At 42.9% G+C, this 12,798-nt stretch overlaps 1 protein-coding gene and 1 long non-coding RNA gene across 2 annotated transcripts; both read left to right on the forward strand.

Moving 5' to 3' along the window:
- The first annotated feature begins 6,522 nt into the window (after positions 1-6,522).
- On the forward strand, positions 6,523-7,785 carry LOC116486496. Its single transcript, XR_004252958.1, has 2 exons — positions 6,523-6,613; positions 7,301-7,785. It is a non-coding gene; the product is annotated as an uncharacterized LOC116486496 (long non-coding RNA).
- Positions 7,786-7,809: 24 nt separating this feature from the next.
- On the forward strand, positions 7,810-12,087 carry DSEL (dermatan sulfate epimerase like). Its single transcript, XM_032182785.1, has one exon. The coding sequence runs from the start codon at positions 8,291-8,293 to the stop codon at positions 11,939-11,941; it is 3,651 nt and encodes a 1,216-aa protein (XP_032038676.1). The 5' UTR covers positions 7,810-8,290; the 3' UTR covers positions 11,942-12,087.
- The last annotated feature ends 711 nt before the right edge of the window (positions 12,088-12,798 follow it).

The following is a 12,798-nucleotide window of genomic DNA, read 5'->3' on the forward strand; positions in this document are numbered from 1 at the left end:
CAGTGAATTTACATTAGTATTGCAAATTTACAGCTGATATACCTCTGCAAAAAAAAAGGAATCATATGTTGGTTGCTGGCTCCAGCTTTAATGCCTACTTGTTTTTGTAGTTGTTATTCTTGTTTTCTGTGAGGAGGAGAAGGTATTTATTTCAATAGTTTCTTAGACTTCCAATACACAAGGAAAATACTCAGCAAGGAAAAGAAAAGCCCTTCCTCTATCACTTTTCTGGTTTTGTTATGATTAACTTGGCAATCTACTCTATTTAATAAAGCATCATTTACGGATAGGTCACAAAACAGCTAAAATCTAAACAGCAAGCCTTGAATACTTAAATGCTTCCATAAATACAACATTGTTAGCATTAATTTATACAATTGGTAACAAGTTTCCATGGTGAAAAACGTGCACTGGTGTAGCTCTGCACAGGTATTGTTCCACTGAATCTGATATTCTTAAAATTTTGTAGTGCATTGTTTTGACCTGCTGCTGAGAATCATCCTGAGATCTCACTGCTGTACACATCACCACTGACATATTTAAAACACTTCCACTGAAGACTTTGATAAAATTGCTTCCAAAGTAAGAATGAACTGTTCCGTTTGCTTCGTTTGCAGTGTCTGAGATAGTCATGAATGGACTTAAAATTACCCCTCTACACAGCTGGAATTTGTAAAATGCGGTTTCACAATCTACTTAAGCTGGCCTGAAACTGTGCTGCCCTGTTGTGTCTGCACGAACAATTATGTAGCAATGAGACTGCCAACTGCTCCAACACAAAGGGGCTGGCAGGAGCATGCAGCCCGGATAGAGAAAGAGTGCAGCACTGCGGCTTTTGGCAGTAGCACCATCCTATATCTCTCTGCTGACAGTGACACCAGGCACTTTTCAGTCTGTGAGCACTCCAGTCTTACAATGCTGGAGAACTCCTCAAGAAAGAAGAGTCTTTGCAATATGGAAAAACAACAAAACACCATCACCAAGAAAAATTACTTTTTTTTTTTCTTCTACTCCGCTTGTGCAGTCTGATAAACATAGTTTATTTTCATGTGTAATAAAATCAGAATGTTCTTATTCGCCTGTTTGTGTTTTGTTGCTGTTGCTTTTAATTGGTTGTGACCATTAAATACTTCTTAATATAAATAGAAATAAGAAATATAAGACCTGTAAGAAGAGTACCACCACATGCTGTTTTGCTCTTTTCTGGGTAATCAATTTCCTGTTCCATTTCCAATCCATTTCCCCTGTACTCACTCAAAACCCCAAAACATTGGAACTTCAAGCTGACAACTGTTTATATAGATTACATTTGTCAAATTTTCTTCAGCAGCATCAGATTTCTCCCTCCAAAACTACTTGATTAGTTAACAGTGTAACATTTGTGGTCCAATCACATGTGGTTACACTGAGAGGAAGTGCACTTGTATATATTAAAAAGTTAGTGTAACAGATGGAGATTTGAACCCTGACCTGAGAAGGCAGTATACACTTTATTCTGGTACTAGTTTATTCCAAAATGTGTCAGCTATTAGTGGATGGCTGAGGGTCCATCTCCTTATTTCTAATACAATTTATTAATGTGTGTGGTTATATTATGAAAATGATTTCACATACTTATTGAGTAACAAAAATACATTGTATGCTGAAGCAGACAAAGGATTAGGTCATTTAAGAGTTAAGAGTTTTTGGTTAGCGTCCTGTAAAGGAGAAAAGACCATTGTCCCTATGTCTTCTGTGTGAAAGGTGGGTGCTTCTGACCAACAAATGATATAGAAGAGGATCCATCAGACCACTGCATTCTCCTCCAATGTTTTTGTTCTTGTTTTGTCTGTTGAAAAAAGAGCTATGCATGATGTATATTTGAAGAACTCACAGTGAGTTAGATCTATGGGCGGATTTAGATTGAGAAACAGGTATCGTGCTGGCTACAGTTAGGTTTAGTCTGAGATAAGTTATCAGTCCTGCCAGCATGAAGAGATTTTTGAGTGGTCAGAACTCTATCCTAGACTTGTAATGCCTCTGAAATGAAACCTCTACTTTAAATTTAGGAGCTTATATACTTTCACTACTTGAGGAATTAGGCAGAAGGTTCAAGAGTCCATCATTACTGGATACCTCATTACCTCAGTCCAGATCCTACCTAAAATACCTGTCTCTTTTCATGTATATAGAATTATGTCTTGTACTTGATAGCAGCATCTCATTCATTTATGAACTTTTGTATTATCAATATGCTCTTTGACACTGGCAAATATTTTGTTGCCGTCCAGCTGATTATCCCCTCTTCACTTCCATCTGTTAACACTTGGCCTGTACTCAAGCAGGATAACACTGCTAGCATTTTCAAGATTATTCAGATGGCTGATTTTGGTATTAATGCAGAATGCTATCCCTCAAGTGGTACACCAGAGTATATTTCCAAAAACGACCCACTCTGATATTTAAAACCTGAAGTGACAGAGAGGTCGCTTCCCCATGTGTCAAATTCGTTTTCTTGGTAGATATTTTACAGCACTTTTTTTCCTCCTGAAAGCCAAACAGCCTTGTTTTTTCAGCTATTCATAGTTATGAACAGTATTTGAAAATTCAACAATATAATGCAATTTGGTGCCATATGCTCAGTGCTTCTATAAATAATAATAATAAAAAAAAATAGCAATTTAATTTACTTTCACAATTACTGACCACTCCTCAAACAACATTATGCAATCAACTATGACAGAATGGCACTTCAGGCTCATCTCATGAAAAAAGCATTGGTTACAATCCATGGTCACTATTTCTAATTACTGTATTAGGTTGATATGGCAAGGTTTTGGTAGCGTGGGCTGCAAGGGTGGCTTCTGTGAGCAGAGCCCAGCAGCTGCCCATGTCAGATCAGAGCCAACTCCAGCTGGCTCCTAAAGGAACCCACCACTGGCCAGAGCTGAGCCAGTGAGTGATGCTGGTTGGGCCTCTGGGAGAGCAGATTTAAGGAAGGGAAGAAAAAATGCTGTGCAACAGCATCTGGGAGAGAGGAATAAAAAAAAAAAAAAAAAAAAAAAAAAAGGAAAAAGGGAGAGAAAGAGCCCTACAGACATCAAGGTCAGTGCAGAAGGAGGGCAGGAGGTGCTCCAGGTACCAGAGCAGCAGTTCCTCTCCGGCCTGTGGAGCAGGCTGCCCCCCTGCAGCCCATGGGTCCCACGTGGAGCAGATCTCCATGGTGCAGCCTGTGGAGAGGAGCCCACGCAGGAGCAGATGGTCTGGGGGGAGCTGCCACACATGGGGGACCCATGCTGGAGCAGTTTGCTCCGGACGGATGGACCCCGTGGTACAGACCCATGTTGGAGCAGTTTGCTTCTGACAGATGGACCCTGTGGTATGGAACCACATTGGAGCAGTTCTTGAAGAGTTGCTGCCTGTGGGAAGCCCATGTAGGATCAGTTTATGAATAATGGCATCCCATGGGAGGGACTGCACATTGGAGCAGGGGCAGAGAGTGACCACGAAGGAGCAGTGGAGATGAGGTATTAGGGACTGACCATGGCCCCCATTCTCCATTCCCTGAACTGTTCAAGAGGAAGAAAGTGGAATAGGGTGGTTGGTGTGAAGGTGTTTTTAGTTTGCTTTTAGTTTTTCACTGTTGTAGTCTGTTAGCAATAGGCAATAAATTATATTAATCTCCCTATGCTGAGTCTGTCTTACTTGTCACGATAACTGTTGAGTGATCTTCCTGTCCTTATCTCGGCCTTTGAGCCCTTTCCTGATACGTCTCCCCTTTTCCTTTGATGAAGGGGAGTGAGAGAAAGGCTGTGATGGAGCTCAGATGCATAGCAGGATAAAATTCCCATATTTACTTAAATTAACTCCTCTGAAGTTTGGTTCACTTAATTGCTTCTCATGGATGCCAGTTGGATCTCTGAGATTGTTTGCTTCTTTTCAGTTGTAGTATTGTAACTATGGGTAGTGTTGTAACTATGGGTCTCTGCTGACTATTGGAAATTGCTAATTGAAAAAAAATAATCGAATGTTAGTTGCAGCACTATTCTTATTTTTCCAGAGTATTTCCCTATCCTTGACTATTTTAGCCTCCAAGCCCCTGCTCAACAAAGCTATGAGTTTCTTCTTTTTAAGTTAGACATTCCCACAAAACATCTAGTACCTACTGGAGATTCTTCATTTAGTGCTGCTCCCAAGACCTCAATGACATACTCCAAAATCTATGAACGACACTGCTTGCCACCAGCTTCAGTAGAAGCTGAACTCCAAAAATGAAAATAATAGTCATAAAATATATACATATGTATATATTCTCTTTATATAACAAGCCAATGACTACTGGAGTCTTCTGCAAATTAATCAGGAAAGTGTGCTTTACAGCTGCCCCTAGAGAAGTAAGAGGTCTTTATTTATACTTCTCACTTAAACATAATTATGTGAAAATGGCAGAAAGTAAGGAGCTAAAACTAGGTGAAATTATACATGGTTAAAGATACTCCTGCTTTGCCATTTGCTTAGCAGAAAATTAGTCATAGTTATTCTGACATTACAACATCTCTGATGTTGTGAAAGAGCTTCTACAGAAAAAGCAAAATCTTCTCACAGAGTGAGAAGGCATCTTGGAAGCACTTTACTCTTGCTCTCAACCTTACAAAGGTCCTCCACATGTCCTGTTCTTTGGGGTTACCTAAAAACTTATGGAAGAAGTCATTCTCTGAGATTACAGTATGTTCCAGAATTGGTCAGCCTTGGGAAAGTAATAATAATTATAAATAAAAATACCCACACTTACATAAAAGGTACAATGTACAGCATAATGGGAATAAAAGGAAAAAGGGTTGGGAGGTTTCCATTTGTAGTGTGCCCCACTGTTTCTACTAATTTAAATAGGAAAGCAGCCTGTATTGTTGCTTGACTTTTCCCCTTCCTCTCCTCATGTAATAACTAACTCAGTAGCATGAAATGGCAAAATCTTTATAGTTTCAAGGTCAGGGAAATATATGCTGATCTTTGGCGATTATGCAAATTTCTTCTGATGGGAGGACAAGATCCAGGCAATAATCAGTAGTTTTTCCTCCTATGCTAAGTGTGTAGGTCACATATAAAAAAATAATAATAATAACAAAAAAAAATAAAAAAGGATGGTACCAGATGTAGTTTATCATTGATTGTGCATAATTAATAATCTAATACTGCTCAGATGCTCTCCATGGCACAAAGAAACAGAATCAGTATCCATTAACTATAGCCATTATACATTCTTTTCAATATAGTTATAAACTGGGTAGATTAAGAAATACTTAAACATGCAATTGTATTTTCTAAGATATTCGGGGAAAAAAAAAAAAAAAAAGTTAAGATGAATATAGGTTAAGCCTGGGAAGAAGTAGTGACTCATGCTCTTGGGTTGATTAAAGCCCACACGAAGTAGGGTTTATAAACACGGTAGCCGGTAACATTTCAAAAAGCTCACACTTTCCCTAGAAAGTACTTACTACCGAAGAACAGCTTGGTTACACAACCAGCCTCGCAAAGCTCGGAAAGCCGTCACCAGCAATGCAAACTGCGATTCAAAATCGAGAATGGCGTTGTGCCTCTTGAATGTAGCGGGAGGACCACGGGGCACCCAGCGGGCGAGCCAGCAGCGCCTGGCGGCCCTTCACCGCATCGCTGACCGTGAACAAATCCAGGGGTAATGTTTTGTACGTCTCATTACGGTTTTATATTTTACTTCAGAAGCCTACAGCTGAAGCTGAAGGAGAGCCATTTTAACGCCTCGCATCAACTAAAGTGCCCGCTCAGGGAGGCGGTTACAGAAAGCGGGACCCCTCCAGCGAGGGGATGCTCGCGGTCTGGGAGCTGCGGGCACTTTCACCTCTTCAATCCTCCCTCGTAAACTTGCGAGCCCCAGACCAGACGGCTGCTGCCGCCCTGCCCGACCCCCGCCGCACCTCCTCTCCCGCGGAAAACCTCTCCCACCTGCCTGCTGCTGCCCGCACACCACCACCTCCCCAGCCACCCCCGGACCCTCACCGCGGCATCGGGGCGGCCGCCACCGCTGGAGCCGCCCAGCCCCGCCTCTCCCCCGCCCGCCCCCTCCTCCCCAATCCGCCGCCGCTCCCGGGCTCGGCCACCCCCCCGGCTCCGGCCCCGGCCCTGCCCCCGGGCGCGCCCGCCGCGCTCAGCTGGCAGCCGGCTGCCGAGGCGCAGGGGCGGCGGTGTCATCAGCTGCGGGAGCACGGCTCGGCTTGGCAAGCGGCTCACGCAGTCGCAGGGAAGAGCAGCAGCTGGGAGCGCGGCCGCCACGGAGGACCGGCACGTCCCTGTTCGCGTTCCTGTTCCGCGGGGAGGGCTCCGCCGATCCACCGCCCCCTCCTCCGGGAGCAGCCGGGGAAGGGCTCGGACGCGAAGTTGCAGCCAGCCCGGGGGAAAAGTAGCGGCAAGGCGGAAGGGGCCGGAGCCGAGCCCAGCTCAGCCCAGCCCAGCCGAGCCGAGAGGGGCCGCCGCAGCGCGCTGCCGCCCGCCGCCCCCCGGACGGGGCTGACCCCGCGCCCCCGGCCGCGCTCACCGGGACCCCCGCCTCGCCCCGGAACCAGCACCGAGGGAGAGGGGACGCTATCGGACGCCGCTGCGGGTAAAACAGGGGTGAAGCCGCGGGGAACACGGCATGAAGAAACCGGGGAGGCGGGCGAGGGGCGGCGGGGGGCCGCGGCGTGCGGGGGCGAGCCACGGAAACTTGCTCAAGTTGTGCGGCCCCGGGCGGCGGAGAGGGGGCAGGCGGGGGCCGAGCCGGCGGCGGGCGCCCTCTGGTGGTCGCGGGGGAGGCCTCGCCGTGCCCCCGCCACCGCTGCTGGAGGGGCCGGGGGCGTCCCGCAGGGCGGTGGCGCGGCGGAGGGAGGGGTGCTACTGGCCCTCGCCGCCGCCCCTCTTCTTTCCCTTTGAGGGCAGAGCCGCACGGGTGGCGTGCTCGGTGCCCTTCTGATAGGAGGGAGCTCCATCCGGCTGCGGGGGCGCGTTCGGGATGTCTGCCTGGGGGTAGCTCGCCGTAGTGCCAGGAAAATTTGCCTCGAGGGCCGGGAGTCGCTCGGGTCAAGGTGAAATAAAGAGAATCTATGTAGCCAATCCGACTTTCCGTTTTGATGGAGTTTTGTGGAACTTTGGAAATGTTCCTTTTTTGTTTAATTTCCTTGAGGGGGAAGAAAAAAAAAGTGTATTAACCCTCATCTTTCCTAAAAGCATTGACCATTCCTCATGACTAAATACTTTGAGTATGTTATGGCACCTGTATAGCTTCAGAGAACTTCTGTTTGTGTTTTCACAGAAAGAACCAACATGCAAAGTGGAAGGAAAACCGAAACTGCTCTTTTAGCAAAAAAATACTGGCTTTCAGCCCCTTTCATATGTTTTCATTTCACTTCGTAATGGGAGGAGCACGATTCTCTGAATCATTGAGGCAAAATTTGGGCATCATTTGCTGAAGATAGGATGAAAGAAGACTTGAAAATGTGTCGATATTCAATGACTATTAATTCAGACAAACCTTTCACAAAGGGGAATAGTGGTTAAAATTACCGCAGTCTCATCTAAAGGAGCTAATGAAGGATTTCTCTTCATTTTTTCTTTCTTCCCTTTCTCCCATGAGTCCAAAAAGAGCAAGATGGAAAGAGTGTGTATCCAAATCAAGATAAGAGGAAGGCTGAAGAAAGTAGCTTCAGTTTTTAAGTGTGTTTTCCAAGTGCTGTAAATTCCCTAAATAATCAAATTCAACCCATTGTTTTGAATAAATTATATCTTTTTGTGATCAGTGAAGGTTTTTTTTTTTTTTTTTTTTTTTTTTGGTCAGCTATAGGAGTGGAATTTGACCTGATTGAAAGTATTAACACAGAAAATGTATGGCTCTGATTCCTGTTTTCAAATCAAAGTTTACAAGTTATCAAAGAATAGTGTTTTGGTTTCTTTCAGTTTCTGACTGTGTATTGTCAACCTGCATTTTGTATGTTTATCTTGGAGATTTTACTTTCTCCCTATTTTAATGCTTATACTGACTGTAGTGTTGTATTTGAGAAAAATGTGAACAGGCAAGGCACCTGAGATTTAAGTTCTCAACAGCGTCATTATTTCAGTGTTGTAGCTCAAATTACGAGTAATCTGAGTATCTGTTAGAATGTGCAGTAAACACTAAATCTTTTCTTTGAAGAAAAAAATGCCTTAAGATGCTCATGCTTGTGCTAACTGGATCAAAGCTTGATATCTGAACATCGTGTTTTGTTAGGAAGTGCGTGCCTGGGGAAGAGGAGCTGCCTAATGGATCATGGCTCTGATGCTTACAGGGCATACCTTATTTCTATCATTAATGATGTTTGCTGTCTTCACTTTTGAAGAATCTGTAAACAATTACTCAGATTGGGTGACTTTCATGGAAAATGTAGGTCAATATGAGAAACAGAAACTTGAAGGTCTTGGTGCTGAGCAGAAGTTGAAAAAAACAGTTCTTCATCCAAATTTGTATTTTGATGCTGAAGATGTCCATGCACTGAGGCAGAAAGCTCACACAAGCCACTCACATCTATTTAGAGCTATTAGAAGTGCAGTGATAGTTATGCTATCCAACCCATTATACTACCTACCTCCACCCAAGCATGTTGATTTTGCTGCAAAGTGGAATGAGGTTTATGGTAACAATCTGCCACCACTAGCATTTTATTGTTTGCTGTGCCCTGAAGATAAAGCTGCATTTGATTTTGCCCTAGAATATATGGACAGAATGGCTGGTTACAAAAACTGGTTAGTGGAGAGTGCACCTGGTGATGAAGTGCCACTGGGACACTCCCTAACTGGATTTGCCACTGCTTATGACTTCTTGTATAATTCACTGGAAAATGTGAGAAGACAAAAATACCTGGAGAAGATACGGTCTGCAAGTGAGGAAATGTATGAATACTCAAAGGTTCGTTCCTGGGGAAAGCAGCTTCTCCATAATCATCAGGCAACCAATATGCTTGCTTTGCTCACTGGAGCTTTAGTTACAGGGGTGGATGACGGATCTCAGGCAAATGTTTGGAAACACACTGTTGTTGATGTGATGGAGAAAACAATGTTTCTGCTTAATCATATTGTAGATGGGTCTCTGGATGAGGGAGTAGCTTATGGGAGTTACACAGCTAAGTCCATAACCCAGTATGTTTTCCTGGCCCAGCGTCATTTTGGTATTAACAACTTGGAAAATAATTGGCTCAAAATGCACTTTTGGTTTTACTATTCCACGCTATTACCAGGCTTTCAAAGGACTGTGGGCATAGCAGATTCTAATTACAACTGGTTTTATGGTCCTGAGAGCCAACTGGTTTTCTTGGATAAGTTTATCATGAAGAATGGAGCTGGCAACTGGTTGGCACAGCAAATTAGAAAACACAGACCCAAAGATGGACCAATGGTGCCATCCACTGCACAGAGGTGGAGCACATTGCACACCGAGTTTATATGGTATGCTGCTGAAATCACTCCTCAACCACCTCCTGACTATGGCACTGCTAAATTGCATGTGTTTCCTAATTGGGGAGTTGTTACCTATGGGGCTGGATTGCCAAGCAGCCAGACAAACACCTTTGTGTCCTTCAAGTCTGGAAAACTCGGTGGACGTGCTGTCTACGATATTGTCCACTTTCAACCATATGCCTGGATTGATGGGTGGAGGAGTTTCAATCCAGGACATGAACATCCTGATCAGAACTCTTTCACTTTTGCTCCCAATGGACAGGTGTTTGTATCTGAGGCTCTCTATGGACCTAAACTCAGCCACCTGAACAATGTCTTGGTGTTCGCCCCATCTCCTACTAGCCAGTGCAACCAGCCTTGGGAGGGACAGCTTGGTGAATGTGCCCAGTGGCTGAAGTGGATTGGTCGTGAGGTTGGAGACTCAACTGGAGAAATTATAACAGCCTCCCAGTCTGGGGACATGATGTTTGTGAGTGGTGAGGCAGTCTCTGCTTACACATCAGCAATGAAATTGAAAAGCGTATATCGCATTTTGCTGCTCTTAAATTCTCAGACATTGTTAGTTGTAGACCATATCGAGAAGGAGGAAGACTCTCCTGTTAATTCTGTCAGTGCCTTTTTTCATAATCTTGACATTGATTTTAAATACATACCCTATAAATTTAAGAACAAATACAACGGAGCTATGATGGATGTGTGGGATGCCCACTACAAGATGTTTTGGTTTGATCATCATGGGAGTAGTCCTGTTGCTAGGATACAAGAGGCAGAACAAGCTGCTGAATTCAAAAAGCGATGGACTCAGTTTGTAAATGTTACCTTTCCAATGAAAAGCACGCTTGCAAGGATTGTTTACCTTTTCTATGGCCCATATGTCAATGTTTCTAACTGCAGGCTCACTGATAATGCAAAGTCTGGATTTCAGATTTCACTCAGTGTCAACAACACTGAAAATACGGTCTTTGTTGTGACTGAACATCAGAATTTAAAGACCAGGTTTGATTACTTGGGATTTGGTGGTTTTGCCAAAGTAGTTCATGAAAACAAAGTAACCAAGTTTGGTCTAGGTACTGAATCTGTGGAAAAACTAATTAAAAATAATAGGGTGGTTTTCCCATTTGGATTCAAAATGAACATAATCGCAGGGTTAATCTTGGCTGTTAGTTTGGTCATACTGGCTTTTCAGTGGCAGTTTTACATATCCTTCAGTAAAATGTTGCGTTGGATCCTTATACTAGTTATCACGTTGTGGCTTATTGAATTGGTGGATGTGTGGAGCATGTGTACCCAGCCCATCTGTGCGAAATGGAGCAGTGACTTGACAAGGCTAGAACATGATAAAGGCAATAAAGCCAAACAATTAGAAGGGAACCCCGTTGTTTTGCCAGATGTTATAATTACTTCGCTTCCTGCTTCTGGTGCAGAAATTTTAAAACAGGTGTTTTTCAATAGCAGTGATTTCTTATATATGAGGATACCTACAGCCTATCTAGAAATTCCTGAGAGTGAATTTGAAATTGATTCCTTTGTAGATCCATGTGAATGGAAGGCTTCTGATGTCCACAATGGTCATTTTCGTCTTCTCAGAGGGTGGCTCCAGTCTTTAGTCCGAGACACAAAATTACATTTACAAAACATTCATTTATATGAAGCCAGCAGAAGTAAAATTACTCAGCATTCTGCCATAAGCAAGGACAAAAAGAAGAAATCAAAAAAGAGAGAATCTCTATCAGAGCAGAGAATTAGGGCAAGAGCAAGTCAAGATAAAGATGCTGAATATATTAGGGAATTGAGAAGACACCTTGTCTATTATCCTAGTGCACGACCTGTGCTTAGTTTAAGTAGTGGGAGCTGGACATTAAAGCTTCCCTTCTTTCAGGAAATCCTAGGACCATCAATGAGAGCATTATATGTAGTAAGAGACCCAAGGGCATGGGTTTATTCCATGTTGTACAAAAATAAGCCGAGTCTTTACTCCTTGAAAAAAGTTCCACAACACTTGGCTGCAATGTTCAAATGGGAAAATCATAAAGGAAAATGTAGTCTAAATGAAGGCTATGCATTTGAATATGAATCATTAAGAAAAGAACTTTCAAAATCTAATTCAAATGCTGTTTCTGTGTTGTCCTATTTATGGCTTGCAAACACAGCAGCAGCACTGAGAATAAATGGCGATTTGCTGCCAACAAATTATCAGATGGTCAAGTTTGAAGATATTGTGAGCTTTCCTCAGAAGATGGCTGAAACAATTTTTGCCTTTCTTGGTATGCCTCTTTCTCCTGCTAGCTTAAACCAAATATTATTTGCCACCTCCACCAGTCTTTTCTATCTTCCTTATGAGGGGGAAATTTCACCAAGTAGCATTCATGCCTGGAAACAAAACATGCCCAAGGAAGAAATTAGACTGATTGAAGATATTTGTTTTTCTTTAATGGACCACTTAGGTTACCCAAAGTTTGTAGAATAAATGCTGCCGGTCAGCAGAAATTTGCACTAATCATCTCTGACTCCCAATTTGTGGATAAATATTAGAGAAGTTTGTTTATTCTTGTAAAACGTGTACAGTCTGCTACTTTCAGAGAAATTATTTTAAGAAAAAGATAGTTGTTCTTGCAGGTGTTTTTTTGTTGTTTCTTTTTTTCTTTTTTAGTAATAAATAAAAACAACTTGTAACTACTTTTGCTGCCTTTGAAAAAAACAAATAAAAAAACTGTGTGAACCTTTATGGAACTACCAGCTGAGGGCTCTATAGCTCAGGGGATTAGTAATAGAATATGGAGCTTTTCACCTCCTGCTCACCAGTTTGACCACAGCCCAGGTGCTTAGTTCCCAAAAGTAGTTACTACCTGATGATTGTATGAAGGTTTATATGAAATTAAACTGGTGGTGTTGGCCTAGTTCCCACTGCTGATAATTATCTCCCTTAGACAGGTTTTCTGAGACATTCTGTCTCACTGGTCAGTGTGGTGGTGCAAAGTAAACACAAGCTGAGGTTTAAGGCTGTTCAGCATCCCTTCAGTAGGTGAAAACAACCACAGTATTTGAGTGAATCTAGTTCCTTATTTACATCCTCAACAGGCCCAGGACTGAAATGGATATATTGAATATCACTGTATGATATGGTTCCTCCAGTTCAGAGACATGGCACTTACATTGGGTTTGTCCTTTGACTTCATTCTTTGTGGCTGACAACATCATCTTTCGTGAGCTTGAAGTAAACTATCTGAAGAAAAATAAATGGGATAAAATTTAAGAAACTAAGATATCCCAAACTAAGGGTTAAATATGGAGAGGAATTTTTTTTTTTTTTTTTTTTTTTTGTAG

Source organism: Aythya fuligula, chromosome 2, assembly GCF_009819795.1.
Source record: "Aythya fuligula isolate bAytFul2 chromosome 2, bAytFul2.pri, whole genome shotgun sequence".
NCBI lineage: Eukaryota > Metazoa > Chordata > Aves > Anseriformes > Anatidae > Aythya > Aythya fuligula.